Source organism: Magnolia sinica, chromosome 13 (assembly GCF_029962835.1).
Source record: "Magnolia sinica isolate HGM2019 chromosome 13, MsV1, whole genome shotgun sequence".
Classification (NCBI taxonomy): domain Eukaryota; kingdom Viridiplantae; phylum Streptophyta; class Magnoliopsida; order Magnoliales; family Magnoliaceae; genus Magnolia; species Magnolia sinica.
In genome coordinates this window covers 59,091,847-59,108,412 of record NC_080585.1, presented here as the reverse complement: position 1 = coordinate 59,108,412, position 16,566 = coordinate 59,091,847, and the positions used below count along the sequence as shown (strand labels likewise).

General features: G+C 39.6%; 1 protein-coding gene across 5 annotated transcripts in view; it reads left to right on the top strand.

The window, feature by feature from the left end:
* LOC131223788 (uncharacterized) overlaps positions 1-14,047 on the top strand; it is a 39,677-nt gene extending 25,630 nt beyond the window's left edge. For 4 of the 5 annotated variants that reach the window (XM_058219295.1, XM_058219293.1, XM_058219294.1 and 1 more), the window contains 5 exons: positions 1,354-1,442; positions 9,291-9,455; positions 9,712-9,789; positions 12,971-13,074; positions 13,569-14,047. In XM_058219295.1, the coding sequence (XP_058075278.1) occupies positions 1,354-1,442; positions 9,291-9,455; positions 9,712-9,789; positions 12,971-13,074; positions 13,569-13,674 (542 nt within the window). In that variant the 3' untranslated portion in view covers positions 13,675-14,047. Of the gene's footprint in view, positions 1-1,353; positions 1,443-9,290; positions 9,456-9,711; positions 9,790-12,219; positions 12,293-12,970; positions 13,075-13,568 lie in introns of all 5 variants that reach the window. The other variant, XM_058219297.1, reaches the window with a different exon arrangement.
* Positions 14,048-16,566: the final 2,519 nt, after the last annotated feature.

The following is a 16,566-nucleotide window of genomic DNA, read 5'->3' as shown; positions in this document are numbered from 1 at the left end:
TTATTACTTCGTTTCCAAGTAATAGGTTGCACACATGGCGCGAGTTTTAGGGTATAGGTTTTTATTATAAATAAGCACCCCTTGTAGTCTTTTTTTTTTTTTTTCCCATTGAAGATTAATAAAATTTCTGCGTTTTTCTGCTCCTCTAAATTCCTGAGTTGTGGAGATTCAATTGGGTGTGAAACCCTCCCTTCCTCGAAGGGCTGAGTACCGTGGTGCGATGCCACACCTATCCCGATTTGCCCCCACCTTCTACCATCCATATTTCTCTTTTCTTACAATCATCCCATTTGCAAATTGATAAATATTTGCAGACGTTTCCCATCTACTGCAAATTTCTGCAATCTGGCCCTGCAGGAGGGCTGGACCTTTGACGGAGCACCACGCACAGACTGTATATCGGATCGACCTGAAAATCGGAAGTTTTGGAGCCCACCCTTGGCCGACCAAACCCAAGAAGTCGCCTTCCGGGTTTGTAGCCCCCACGCACGTGCGAACAGGCCCCTGCACATGTGTGTTAGGTCTGACCCGCTGTCCACACGCATGGACTGTCATCAGGTCCCATCTTTCCTCTCCTTCATTCCTCTCTGGCTTAATTTCTCTAATCCTAACCCTAGATTGTCTTAAATTTCAATTTATTTGACCATTTTCTAATCTTAGGGTTCCCCGATTTGAAACTTGTGAATCCTTTGGATTGAGAAATTATTTCTGTGCATGTGTAGATGAATTTACCCTCTGATTATCGTTTTGTCTATAAATGTGATTGATCCAGCCCTAACTTGTGTAGGCCTGGGCCTGCATAGATTTCCCTTGATTGAGTGCTTGAACTTTTGTGTGGGATGTGGAATTTTGTGTAATTGTTTCTGAACTAGTGTGATCTAAAGCCTGAAAATCTTGCACATCATATTTGAATTTCATGTCCTGCATCACTGATGTACTTTAACAAATATTCCATGGTAGCCATAGAAATTTCTTTCTTTACATGCAACTTATATCCTGTTGTTTGAATTTGCAAAAAAGAAATTTGATACATCATGAGACTTGTTCTGAATATGCGCACAAATCTTCATTAGTATTTATGGGAGAATTAATCTTCATTTTACATTGTAATTTGTTCGTGTATTCTTAAATAAACAATACCAGATTCTTTTGTGGTTCATATCTCATTGTGAGCATTGTATTTTGATGTCTGATGCCTTTTATCTCTGAGCATCTGTTGAGTACTTTTTTTTTTTTATACTTATAATCATCATTTTTTTTTTCTATATTGGGTTCATGTGCATGTGAATAGGTTTAGTAAGCCTTAAGGATGAAATCGATCTTCTAAACACACAAAATTGGTTTGCTCTCCAGATACCATGGTACGGCAAGCAGGGATGGTTTTCAAGTGTATGCTACTAATGTACTACAAGAACAATAGAGGTCGTAATTACCGTAAGCAGGTAGGCCTTTTTTTCCCTCAATCTCTACTACTTTATACATAAAATTTTTATGTTTATCTAGGGGTTCATTGTTACCGTTATAATTTTATACTTGACTAGGATTTGAAGTATCGGTATCGCTACAAGTTTCGTTGGTCGAGGACAAAAACAATATTGTTATCATTGATTTCCAAAAATGAAGGGAAACATGGGGAAAACAATGGAATTTTTCAGTGAAACTTCAGGAGATGCTAAAATACACATATTTGCATATTAAGGAATAAAAAAATTGCAAAAAGAATGCATACATAATAAGTTTCCATTTAATGGGGCCTAAAAATATGTGTTGTCGTAAGAAATCAATCCAATAGTAGCACAACAATCACTTAAATCTCATTAAACCAATTAATAAGCAAACTAACATGCATATTGCATTTATACATTCATGCATAAATAAGCATATAAACACAATACACATTCATGATGATCCAACCATCCTATCCATCCTTCCATCCATCCCATCCCATCCAAACATCCATCCCATCCCATCCCATCACATCCATCCAAACATTTTTTAATAAACAGATTTTTGGTGATATCGATACATTGGCGATATTATCAAAATATCGTTGATACATTGGTGATATAAGCGACACCTAGAATTTACATGGTAAAAAATATTGGCAATATATTGGCGATATCGATACATTGGCGATGCAAGTGACACTTGGAATTTACATAGTCGAAAATACTGGCGGTACATTGGCGTTATTGATGCATCCATGATACTTAGCGATATATCGCCAATACCTGGAATTTTTTTATACTACCAGCGTTTTGGTATTGCCAAGCTGGAGATACGGATAATATCAGGGATACTCTGAACAATAACTTGACCATGTTATTGCACATTTATCTCCTCCGCCGAAGCCACAAGATATGCTAAGTAGGCAAGGGGGACTGAGTGATGTGTACATTTGCCCATCTCCATATAGCTTCATGACAATTAGGGTGCCACAACTTGCCATTCATTGTAAAATTTGATAATGTCGGATGAACTAGTTCGCTGATTGTATTTTAAAAGGAAAAGAAAAGAAAAGAAATGTGGCTGAGCACTTGTAAAACTCACATTAAGTTCATAATGCTCGTTGGTGCAAGACAGGTTTATACCCTCGAGAAAAAAAAAATGATGCTAGACAGGTCTTGAATTGGAATTCCAAAAATCTTTTTTTTTTTTTTTTAAGTTTTGAATTTCAAAAAATCTGTTCTGTAAGCAAATTATGCAGGGAAAGAATTGTAGTGAAAAAAAAAAAAAAAAAACCAGCACCATTGAATGTCAGAAACAAAAATTTGTTGTTTGTACCTTGATATTATTAGCATCACATCGACCAGCGTGGGCATCATACCAACAAAATAGAGGAATCCTCAAAGCAAAGAGAATCTATAAACAATAAAAACTTCAATTGTTCGTTTCAGCATCGATAAGAAGTCAAACAGGCTGGAATTTATCTATGAAAAAGTTATCAGCTTCAGCTCCTTATTCAGAAATGGGTAGATTAATGTCCTCTCTTGGAGAAGGGCAATAAAGTAGATGCATCTGGATGCCAGATCCTTGCTGTGAGGGATCTATCAAGGGTAGAGCCTGGACTGTTTTCAAGACCGGTAACTATATTGCAATGCTTTAAATAGCTAGGCTATGTAGCTTGTAGCTTACGCTACATAGCATAGCTTAGCCTTAACGCTACGTAGCTCATGCAAATAGCTTAAGTTGCATGTAGCCTATGCTACATGATAAATAGCACATGCTACATGCTATGTAGCTCACATTACTATTTATTTCTGCTACAACATTAAAATCAGTTGATGTTTTCATTGGTTTGTAACATTTTTTTAATTTTCAACAAAAAATAGTTAATCTTTTCAATTCTTTTAGGAAAATAATACAAGAGTATTAAATCAGTTTCGTTGCTCTTTCTTTACCTTTATACTTAATAATTGCCCTTTCCTATTACTTTAGGTTGCGTTTCGTTGCACTAAATATCATAAAATTTTGTTAAAATTTACTATTAACCAGTCTAATTTGGTGAAAAATATCATGAATTGCTGTAACCAAGTGCAACCTTGATTAAAAATATATTGGTGTGTAGCTTACGCGACATGCTATGTAGCTTACGTGTCACGCTTCAAAGGTGGGCTATGTACTATTTGAAACACTGATATATGGTGGTGGTGGCAGTCTGGCAGATGATGCAGCAAAGGAAAGCAAGTCTCCTTTCAAGCACCATGGTGTTTCTTCCCCCCCTCCCCCCCTCCTTTTTTTTTTAAACCTTGGAGACAGGAAAAGATGTGGAGGGTTGTCAGACAATGTCTTGTCTAGAAATGGGGAAATGCCTCCCTTGTAGAAGTGAATGAGTTTTAGGAAATTTAAGGTGGTGATCAAATTCTCCTCTAACTGGTTTGCATCAGCTGCCCTTAGAGACGGCCCACGTCAGCCAATACTTATTATATCTTATTCCCTTGTCTGAGACCATGGTAGGAAATAACAAGGTTATGTGGTTAAGCAGATTGCGCCTTTCCGTCATTCCCTTGCATGCTTGGTTCCTTTAAGCTTTTAAAATAGTGTGATAATGCTTTGACAAAGTTTTTGATGTGGATCCGGTGGAATCACGTATTTGCATGTAAAGAGCTAGAATTCATTAGGGTGAAAAACCTCCATGGCGATCTAACAGAAACCAAGTCATCTTAAGCAGGCGCGTGCAACAATGGTCTCTTGCAAGCAATGCGGCAAGAGTATCCATACCGGTATAAGGTGGTTGTCTTTGGTGGACCCCACCATGATGTGTATGTCAAATCCACTCCGACCATTAGGTATGTTACCTCTTGTTAAGCCCAGGGTTAAAAAATCAGACCATCTATGATTGAGGCGGCCTGCAAGATGGGAAACAGTGTACAAGACAAGGTATTCCATAACAGTAATGGCCACGGATATGGGGTGTAGCGGCCGTTACAGCTCTCTTTTTTTATTGAAAAAAAAAAAAACCCTGAAAAACCTAGATTGGCCCCATAATGGACCGTTATGGCCTTTACGGGAGTGTAACGGCCTTTACGAGTCAATTTTTCCGTAACGGCCGTTACAGTCTTTACGACCTCGTAACGTGTAACGTGCCACCGTTACCTTCATGTAACGGCCTCGTAATGGCCTTTATGTCACACCATGGTACAAGGTAATGCCGACCCTCCAAACTGTTTCCCTTGATGCGGCCCACCTAGATGGGCCTTTTTTGGGCCCTAGGCCAAGTTTTTGGTGTGGCATCTAATGGTTGGAGTGGATTTCGTCTACTCATCATAGTGCGCCCTCTAAAATATCAAGAGAGGATGTCTCTTTTTCCAACCGTTTCCTTCGGTGTGGCCCACTTGAATCATGGGTCAGGTTAGACTTTTTGGCCCCGGGCCTAACAATGGATGGCACATCTAATGGCCAGAGTGGATTTCACATACACATCAAGGCAGGCCTCGTCAAAATCAAGGATGCCCCCCACCCCGAAAAAAAATTTGTTTCCCTTGGTGTGGCTCACTTGAATCACAGATCCCCTGGTTATTAAGCCCTATGCCTATCATGGGATCACACACTTGATGGTCATAGTGGATTTTAGAGACACATTGTAGTGGGTCCGCTTGACCCTTTTGCTTGCATAGATGGTTTCTTGTGACATTGCTTTTGGGAGACTAAGCGTGTGTGTGCGCCGCCCCCATGCGCGTGTTTTGCTAGCATCCACACCATAAAGGTAACGTTAGCAATGTCCTCCAAGCTTTTAAATGGCACATGAGGTGACCTATTTTCGATTTGAATTGATTCATTCATTTATACAACTAGGTAGGTCTAAGCCCCTTCCTGATTGGTGGGCTTGCATACCTCCTTCCAATCAAGAAGGTGGAACTTGTGGCTTGGTGGGCTTGCATACCTCCTTCCAATCAAGAAGGTGGAACTTGTGGCTTGATTCTGACCTGTTATAGAAATCCCACTGAATCTTCTCCAGGTAAGCAATGACCCCAGCTGAACAACGAATTGAGACATAAAATAGACAGTCATCTCCGCCCCACCTTAATGTCCGTTGGTCTTCCCCCCCAACGTGAGACATCTTCCTTTCCAAGAAGCCAACCATCTTTCCAATCGGACGATGACCGGATCCCAAAGCAACTTGGAGGGACAGCCAATGCATAATGGCAGACCCCATCGTAGTGGGTCCGCTCAACAGGTGGTGAAATTCCACTAGCATGGGTGTGTGGGGTGTGTGTGTGTGTAAAAAAAAAAAAAAAAAGCCAATGCATAATGGTAGACCAAGATATTTGACAGTAACGACCCCACGTTGCATCCCAATACAAGTTTATGGAAGCAAGCTTCGTCCACATTCAGCTCCAGCATTTCACTTTTGCTGAGGCAAGCCTTGAAGCCTGAGACTGCTTCAAAGCACCTGAGAATGCAACGCAGGTTTAGCACCATCCTCAAATCTGCATCACAAAAAATGAGGGTGTCATTGGCAAATTGCAAGTGTGAAACAGTCATCTCATTCCTTCCAAACATTGAACCCTTCAATGAGCCCTCTTCATTGGTTCTTACAAGGATTTTGACTAAGTGCTTCTGCCACAATGATGAGGAGATGCATGGATAGGGGATCGTCTTGTCAGATCCAGTGCTGTCATGTGCGACCGCATATGCGCATATGCGATCGCATATGTGCATATCCATATGCAAATCGCATATGCGATCATGGCACATATGCGATCGCATGTGTGCCATATGCGAAAATATGCAATCGCATATTGGCCATGGCATATTAATTTTATTATTATTATTTTTTTTGCAAAAAAAAAAAAAACAACATTTTGCTTATAAAAAGGCTTCCAAATCTCCTCCATTTGCAATATTCTTACTCCAAAACTCTCTTACTCTCTTCTTCTCTTACATTTCTTAATTACAAGTAGTCTTAATCTCTCTCTCTCTCTCTCTCTCTCTCTCTCACATTGCCTCTCTCTTGGAAGTTGGAATATCAAGATTCAAGCACTTATAAGTTTCAAGGAAGATAGTTTGTTGATTTTCTACAATAATAAATAAATAACTTGTTGATTTTTGTTGTTACTTCTTGTTAGCTATATTGTTGATCGTCGATGACTTGATGTTTAATTGATTTTCTCTCTCTCAAATGTATTTTAAATAATAAAATTAGTTATCTATTAATATAGAAAAGTTCCCCTTAGGTTTTTTTTTTTGGTACTTTTTTTTGAAAATTTCCATATATATATATAATTTATTTTTAAATATGCGGTCGCATATGTGCATAGGCATATGCGATCGTGCGATTGCATATGCGATTCGACAACATTGGTCAAATCCCATGGGTGCCTTCAAAATAGCCTTTTGGGGAGCCATTGACTAAAATTGAGTACTATGCCCTACAAGACACACCGGTATTTATTTCCACCGGTATCTATTTCCTCCAACAAAACGCAGAGCCTATTCTATGAAGCATGTAATCCAGGAAGTCCCAATCTTACATTATCACACGCTTTCTTAAGATTAATTTTGCATACTTCTGGTTTTCGAGATCAATATCTATGGCCAATGAATTCATAAACTACTAACGCCCCATCTAGTATCTGTTTTCCTTTGACAAATGCTCCCTGGGAAAAGGAGATAACCAATTCCATAACCCTTCTCAAGTGATTATCCACCACCTTAGCTTTGAGCTTGTACCAAGTACCAAGCGGTAATTGGTGATCGAAACCAATTCCATAACTCTTCTTAAGTGATTATCCACCACCTTAGCTATGAGCTTGTACCAAGTACCAAGCGGTAATTGGTGATCTAAACCAATTCCATAAGTGATTATCCACCACCTTAGCTACGAGCTTGTACCAAGTACCAAGCAGTAATTGGTGATCTCTTTCGCCTCTTCTTTTTTGGGAATTAAGGCTATGAACAAAGCCCCAAAGTCTTTTGCCAATCTTCCACTCTCATAAAATTTGTTGATGAATGCTAAAACATCTTCCTTGACGTCACCACAAAACTTCTTGAGAAAGAGGATAGGAAAGCCATCCGGCCTGGGGCTTTATCTACACCCAGCTGGTCCATGGCCAACCAGATTTCATCTTTTCCGTTTGGCATTTCTAGTGCATTTGCGTTTGCCTCAAAGATGTGACTAAATCCTTTGATAGACATTTCTAGAGCATTTCCCTCTGCCACATTTCTTGCTTAAAAACCTTGTAAAAAATAAATAAATAAAGGAACTTAAGCAAACTTTTCTCACCTTTGGGGTTCCAGTTTTAATCTTCTTTTGGATCATGATTTCTCCACCAAATTTGTCTTTTGATGTGAAATGACTTGAGTGGAGAATAGAAAACACACCAGAACACAAAATCGAATATTTCCAATTCCTCTTTTTTTTCCCCCTATTTTTGCATGAATTTCACACTAATCGTTGTGTATCGATACTATACTTGTGAAAATCACAAGTATTGATCTGAAACACATTTATTGAGCTGTATTCGCATTGATATATCATGATCTATTGATATGTATTTTCACGAATGCATGTGGGTTTCATATTGCCTAGGTGAGATATTGATAATATCAGCAGATACAATCGATATATGAAACAGTGTGTGTTGATAGGGTCTGTTCATTAGAATGGGCTCTTCTTGGATAGGTGATTGGGCAAAACCCAGATTGATTGGGTCATCTGAACTATGTGCAAGAAGCCTACAATATCCATGAATTGGGTGGTCAAGACAATTCCTGCCTCACTGCTACCTAAATCACCAACTCCTTATGTTCTTTGTTCCAAATCTCATGGTCTGAATTATGGATTGTTTCTGATCCAGATCGCTATTTTTACTGATTCAAAATTATGGTCCTATACTCCTAGTGTAGATTAACGTGTAATGTCACTCTATAACTCAAAATAATAATAATAATAATAATAATAATAATAATAATAATAATAATGATAATAAATAAATAAAAAATCAGAACGTAGAGATTTATACTTTCATTTATTCAACATCATGCACCCATTATATTATGTGCGTGGGACTTATAAGAGTTTTGTTCATCATTTTATATATGAATGATAAGATCAATTCTTATATAAACTGTGTTGTATATATTTCTTAGGAGGGATCTTAAGATGAGGGAAAGTAGCATGAATAGGTGTAAGATGAGGGATAGTAGACTTGGATGGTTTGGTCACATGCAATGGAGACCAAGAACCGCACTGGTTAGGAATGACTTGGTACAAGTTGAAGGCTCTGAAAGGGCAAGGGAAAGACCCAAAAGGACATAGATGGAGGTAGTAATAGAAGATGATCACCTATGGTCTAACTTAAGGCGTGGCCCTTGATGGAGTAGAATGGTGGAACATGATTCATGTAGCCGACCCCGTGGGAGAATATATTATGGAGGCATATTTGCTGCCCCGGGATTCTAATACTTGACCTTCTGCTCTGATACCATATCAAATCACCACTTGCTCCAAAAGCTCGAGCCGTTAGAGGATGTTGTATCAATGTATATCAAGGGACTTTAACAAGAGGAAACTTCTTACAATTGCAATTTTCTATTCAATCGTACAACAATTCTTGCATTGATATTACATCTTTAGTGGTTCTTAATGAAACATATTCTTACATGGTTGTTGTCCTTTTGGATTTTAAGGTCAAATGCTAATTCTAGTTGAGTATTTCATGCTGCTTGCAACATTGCTTGCATTGATAGACATCTTTACTGATTGTTAAGGAAGCATTTTCTTGCATGGAGCCGACCCCAATTAGTTGGGATGATGATTTCTTACATAGTTCTCCTTTGGATTTTAGGGTCAAATGCTAACCCTAGTTGAGTATTTCCTGCTGCTGTACCGCGCTCTGCTGCCAGCACCAGTTTGGTATCGGTTCTTCTTGAACAAGGAATATGGAAGCCTCTTTTCATCGCTCACCACAGGGCTGTACCTGACTTTTAAATTGACATCAGTTGTTGAGAAGGTGCGCATTTCCATATAGCTTATCATCGTGTTCTTCACATTTACCACTTATCTTTACATGGTGGGGCTTGTGTTCATTCGTGCAGACAATGACAACGTCCTTTACCAGATTGCTAAGCTTTCATCATCGTCATCATTATCATAACCTTATATATATATATATATATATTGTATCATCATTATAAATCTTGTCTTGCCAATCATACGCGGAACAAGAATGATTTGATTGCTAAGCATCCTTAAATTGACATGTGCAGGTCCAATCCTTTTTTGCTGCATCGAAGGCCTTGTCACGTAAAGAGGTGCATTATGGATCATATGCAACATCTGAGCAGGTAATTGTTCCATCGTTTCCCATTCCTCCCACTCACATGCACACATGAAGGCCTTCTCTAGGGGCCTTGCACCTCTGCTTAATTTGAGTTCATGTTTGGACTGGGAAAAGAGCTGAATAACCCCATTCAAATCCATAACTACAACCCTACCACGCACTGAGTTGTATTACCGCTCAATTTGAGTACATGGTTGGCTGGTTTACTGTCATTCTCCGCTTTTATAATGCAACCCCTTTGAATTTGTTTCTTCAGAGAACCTAAATTGGTGATTGAGAGTTGTTAACTCTCAACCCCAACTTCTGACCCACATTGCTGAAATCATTTTTGTTTCTTTCTTTTTGGATGCCCCAAAGAGGACCAGAAACAGAAGTAATCATTTCCAAAGAATTCTGTCTTGCTTTCATTGGCCCACTGATGCAGGATAGATCTAGGTTCGAAGGACTCAATGGATGGCAACTCAATTCCGACTGTATAGCGTATGCCATACTTCATTTTCCCACACCAAATATGAAGTATTTGCAAAATATCCTTGAAATCAGCGTGTAAACTAAACTTCCAGCAGCCATTGACAGTTTCTGGAAATTTTGATGCACTTTCCAGAAAATAAAGTTGAAAGTTTGGTCGTCCAAAATAAGTTCCTCACAATAACATAAATAGATACCTGCAATAAAAAACTATAAACTAACCTGAGTGATGCAACACCACTAGAAGAACTTCAAGCATCAAAGAAACAGGAGTTTAAACCCAAATATGCATTTTCCCCACAAATAAAACAAGCCACAATAGCGATAATCCAATCCTTCAAAAAAAATAATCCAATCTTCAAACATAGACTTTGCAAAAATCTGTAGAACAGGCATTATGTAGGTCTTTTTTTTTTTTCTCAAGCTTGGAAAATATTATTATAAAGGGAGTGAAAGCAACCCTAAAAGAAGCAACAAACAGAGAGAGAGAGAAGGGGGGGGGGGGGGGGGTGGGGGGTGGTGACGGACGACCTATGCAACTCGAAAGACAAAAGGCTCAGCAGAGCCTGAAGGTACACCGAAGCCTGAAATCAAAAGGAGCACATGCCATCGTCTCTGCCCAAAAGATTGACGGCCCACAACTTTAGATCGCGCAAGGGAAGGGAAGAAACTCTGTATGAGTGAGAGGAAACGTTCTGAAAGCATCTATATATCCTCTCTCTCCAAAGGGCCCAGAAGAAAGCCATCACTGCCAGATGCCATATGGAGAGGGAGTCACTGTGCACTCTTAAGAAATTAAAGAAAGCCTTGTAATCTTCACTAACCCAAACACTTAGTTCTAATCTCAGCCCTGAGTTAGATTTAATCTCAACCCATATAATACCTCTTCTTATAAGAAATTAAAGAAAGCATTGTAATCCCTCTTGTCAACACTGGTGGTGTCTGCTTTCTGGACCAATGGATGGGCTTCAAAGCCTTCCAACTTTTGCCTCTCTGTCTATAAAAGATAGAGCGTTCCAACCTAAAAACCATTCAAACTATACCATAAAAGACTCCAAAGAAATAGGAACGAAATCCTACATCATAACTATACACCAGCCCCCACTTTGACAGCTTCCCTCACAACTCTTTTATATCCCAAAATACCCCATACGCACACCATTTCTAAGCGAAGCAGTGCCTATTCGATAGGCGACGCCGATGTCAGCACATGGATGGCATCAGCCCCTCACAAACCTTTTTAGTCCCAAGTTGTTCTATTATGCCTATTTTTCAAAGATAAAATCATACCCACTTCCTTTTGTCTTCTTCCCCGCCCCTTTTTTTTTGCGGGGGTTGGGGGCATGTTTCATTTTTGCACCTGAGTTTCCAAAGAGTCATGTTGCAGCACAAAATCTGAACCATTCAAGTGGATAGGCCTACAGAAAAGGGTCAACAGCCCAAATATATGGCTTATTTGGTTATCCTGTGCCCTTTGTTGGAGGAAGGGAATGGATTATCACCTGGCTTTGGCTATGTTCAGTTCAAGCAGCTATTGTCATCTGAGTAGATTTTGGGCCATGGCCTATATATTGTCTCGCCAGGTGAGTGGTTTGGATCTTGTAGACATCTGTCACATATCCCCATACAGTTTTGAGTACAAAAGGTTGTACACGGTTTCATTTTACTTTGTATCTTACCTTCATACAGTTTTGAGTTGGGAGTTGTTTTTATTTCTGTTGTGCGAGGACTGGAATGGTGTCAAATGGTGAACATTTACTGGATGGTGGCAGCTCATCTCTTCTTCGCCATACACATGACATACCGTGCTGGTCTCCATTCTGGATGAAGCATATAGCGCAAAAGCTAAAACTGAATAGACATTAGTAACATCTGATTTTGCCTGTTGAATTTGGACTTAAGACCATCTCCTTTTCTAATCACCTATTTCCTGTCCCTAGTCCGATAAAAGGTTGGTTGATGACAGGTAAGCAGCCAGTCATTGAACTTTTTCAAGCAATCACGAGAAGAGCAGACCCCTAAAGAGCTGGGATGCGGAGGTGATGATGATGATTCGATGTCCAGCCCATTGGATTATTATAATTGTCCAATCAACAAGAGCTTTTCCAAGCAATCATGAGAATAGCATACCCCTAAATAGCTGGGACAAGACGGTGATGATGATGATTCGATGGCCAGCCCATTGGATTATTATGATTGTCAATAATCAGTGATAGCTTTTCCAAGCAATCATGAGAATAGCAGACCCCTAAATAGCTGGGACGAGGTGAAGATGATGATTCGATGGCCAGCCCATTGGATTATTATGATTGTCCAATCAGTGAGAGCTTTGCGCAACTCTCAATCTACAATGGCCTCCATATCAATATGTCTTGATTGATGTCCATGTATTCCCTGTGTACGTTGGATGAGTACTTCCCCAGTTCAGTAAGTTGGCACTTGGTAGTTGTCCCAATGCACTTTTGACCAATGATCCATGGTACAAATATTAGTTCAGAGAAGAGCATAATGTGTACCCGTGAGAAAAATCATAATATATACTAAAGGGAAATAATCCACAGTTGAAAGCCACTTTCATGGTGGTCCCCCCAGATGACTGACCCATATCTTGGACTCGTGCAGAGATTAGGATTTTTCATTAGCTACTTAATGCAACTATCCAATTTCATTGCCAGGTTCTCCATTGTATATTCTAAGCTATTGGTGGATTGATGCAGGTTACTGCAGCAGGAGATCTGTGTGCAATTTGCCAGGAGAAGATGCATGCACCGATCTTGCTTAGGTGTAAACACATCTTCTGCGAAGACTGCGTATCTGAATGGTAGAGCATTTAGTTTCCAGTCCTTTTGGTCTAGTTTGTTTCCCTCTTTGGCTATTTGTCGTTTCTTGTCCGCCTGATGATGGTTTTATGCTTGTGGGCCTCAGTGTGCATAACCATCTGAGAAAGCATAATGTGATGCATGCACATCCATGTAGTTTCCATACATGTACAGGCTATGGGATCATGTGTGGATGATGCATGCATTTGCATGGCTGCTGGGGACACTAGTTGGGTTTCATGCATCAGCATGTGCTACATATGAGATTGCAGAACCCTAATTAACATATGGGATCACCATACAAGTAGGGGTAAGTGCATGCATCCATATTTCTGTAGTTGCTATATATGAATGTACATGATTGACAGACAGCATGCAGCTACTGTTGCATGCACTGGACACAGCATGCAAATTTTCGATGCATCTTTTTCTGTTTAGTCTCTTCTAACCAGTCCTTTGGGACTGCCTTTTTCTTTTCGGACCCCACTTTTTTCAGGTTTGAAAGAGAGCGTACCTGCCCTTTGTGCAGGGCACTGGTGAAACCAGCAGACCTGAGATCATTCGGTGATGGCTCTACGAGTCTCTTTTTCCAGTTATTCTAAATTGGCCAAAGATGCAAACTAAACGTTGACAAAGGTTGCTTCATCACCACATTGAAATGCTGCTCCAAAAACGCCTGCCCACTCGACTGTCATCTCACGGGTAATTCTGCTGCACATCTTGTATTGACTTGTTCTGTATTTTTGGGTCTGGTGGACGTGCTGGAAACTGGCTTCAAAGGTGATCGTCTGTCTATAAGCATATATTCATGGGCTGGGTTATGTATATCTTTCATGGGTCCTTCAAAAGGCAATTTTTGAACTACAGATGAGGGTCTTTGACCGTATAAATCTATATATACCCTGTAATTCTAATATATATGAAGTCCATGGTCGTGATGGATGGGCAGAAGTCCTGGGCATGATCATTGTTGTATCCTTTTCCAAGCTATTATAGGTCAGCTTCATTCCACCAATCTATTCCAGAGCTAACGATCCTGTATAAATTCTTCACACTTTGTTGTACTGTGAATCCCTTGTTAAGGCCAAGTGGTCCCACCTACCAACAGCAAAGACTGTTGGATGTAATAAAATCAATCCTAGGTGCTATGACTTTAGGACTTATTAGTCTTGACTGCAGTTCAAAAACTCAACTCAATATTCGGCTGGGTCAGGTTGACATCTGAAGACTCGATGAATTACAACCACATTGACCACATTTTGGTAGTGAGGTCAAAGTCCAACTGTTTGGACCACAAGTTACAGTTCTCCCAGTAGATACATTATATTGAGTGCATCCTGCATCCAACCCTTCAATAGGTGGTGGGCCACATCCAGGGGTTCACTTGTTTGCAAAAATCAGCTGTAGCCACTAATTGAGCATCCCATACTATGTATTTGGCTATTTATCAATGATGAGATATTGTTACCAATCGTGTTGCCCAGCTGAAGAATAGATTGGGCTGATTTTCCTACTAGATCCATGTGGTGGGTGGGTCAACATATTGGACTGTTTGGATGTTGCATGCACATGACAGGTTTGAAGTTATCCGCTGTGTGGATTATAAATTATGGTTCAACCAGGTGGACTTGAGAGTTGAGACTTCTTTAATGATTAAATTAAGAATGGATGTAGTGGGCTCAAGTGACAATACATATCTCATGCCTGAATTGAATGTAATTGCTAAAATTAATGTATTTATTGTTCATGGCAAACTGGTTCCTGCCTTGAGAAGGTCGTCAGTTGGAATCTGAAGAGCAGCATTTTTGTGTTTTACGTGTTTAACATAGTTGACTGTGTGAATTGCTCGGTTTGAATCTTGTTGCGCTGGCTTGACCTCTCATGGAGTTGAGTTCACTTGGCCAAGGTTCGAGTACAGTCACCGGGTTTCGGGACTATCATATCTAAACCACTCATGGGGTTGAGTTCACTTGGCCAAGGTTCAAGTTGAGTCATTGGGTTTTGGGATTATCATCTAAACCACTCAAAACTATCAATCCATCGCATGGTTGAAGAGCAATCGTTTATATATAAAAATTTAACGTTTGGTATGAGACAGCTATCACAAATTCATTGACCTGGTATCCATTTGTATAAGAAAACAAAATACGTAGGTCAACTACGGCATAAAATATTTACTGTGCAAATAACATGACCTCAATTTTATTTTTTTAAAGATTCATCTGTAGTAGTCCTATTTTTTTTATATTATTATTATTATTTTTTAATGGTTCATTCCAGAGCCTCCACACCTCAAATATTGGTTGAAATTTAAAATATGATCTGATTCTATAAGAGCAATAGCATACTCTATTAACCTGAATATGGCTATATTTCCAACAGTTCTACATCTACTCGTTGACCAGAGAATGCATCATAATATTTTTCATCATTGAGCCATGTCAGTAACCTGTACTACATTGCAATTGCTAATTGCAAATAGGACTTGCAAATAAAACCATTATCGGATCAACCATGTTTGGAAACCACATGACTAAATACTAGTCATAATGTACATAATACAGAAGTTTTGTCTTCCACTACCATTGAAAGCTTTGAAACTCTAATTTGTGTTCAACCATAAGTATGGAAGTAAGAGATAGTTAACCAGCAAGTCTGTTAGTGTGGTGGTGGTCACTTGAACAACTATACTTTTTTTTTTTTTGAAGGATGACAATTTATTAAGAAATGGCAAAGGCGAAAGAATACAGAATAAAAAGGGAAAACCAAAACGCAAATGCAAAGGCATGTAGCAAACCACAATTTACGGGATGCAGCTGCCCAACCCATAGGAAACCACAACTGAAGGGACGCAGCTGCCCAATCTAACACAGAATTTAGCTCTAAGGCAAACCGTGAATATTCTGAAATCACCTACTATTCCTTTCATTCCAAATAGCAAAAAACTTAGCAAGAAGAAACATTCTCCACGCCTTTCTCCCCTAATTGCCTTGACCACCTCCATAACACTGGCAAAACAGATCTTCAACCGTTTTGACCCACTCCATGCTACTAGCAAAACAGAACTTCAATCGTCTCTCTCTCTCTCTCTCTCTCTCACACACACACACACACACTTGTTGCACTATAATGGCATTGAGTCGCCTGTCCTTGTCACACTCCATCTTTGATCGCTCTCCTCTCAGCAGAGCTGCAATCACTGACTTCCTTGTCACCCCTGCCGTATGTAAGAAGTCTCTTGTTGCTTCCTTGCGTTTGTGACCATCCAGTTGTAGGTAAGTGTTTCTTTGGTTTATGCATTCATTGTTCATTTTGTAGTATGGTATAAATAGTCAGAAGATGGGTTTGTGAGTGAACCGCTACCCTAACCTTTACATTACCATTGTTAAGTTAGATGGTTGTAACTATTTCAAATGGGCATACTCTGTGAAAATATACCTTGGGGGCGAACTGAAGTTGGGTTTTATCTCTGTGACTAAGCCGACACCACCTGA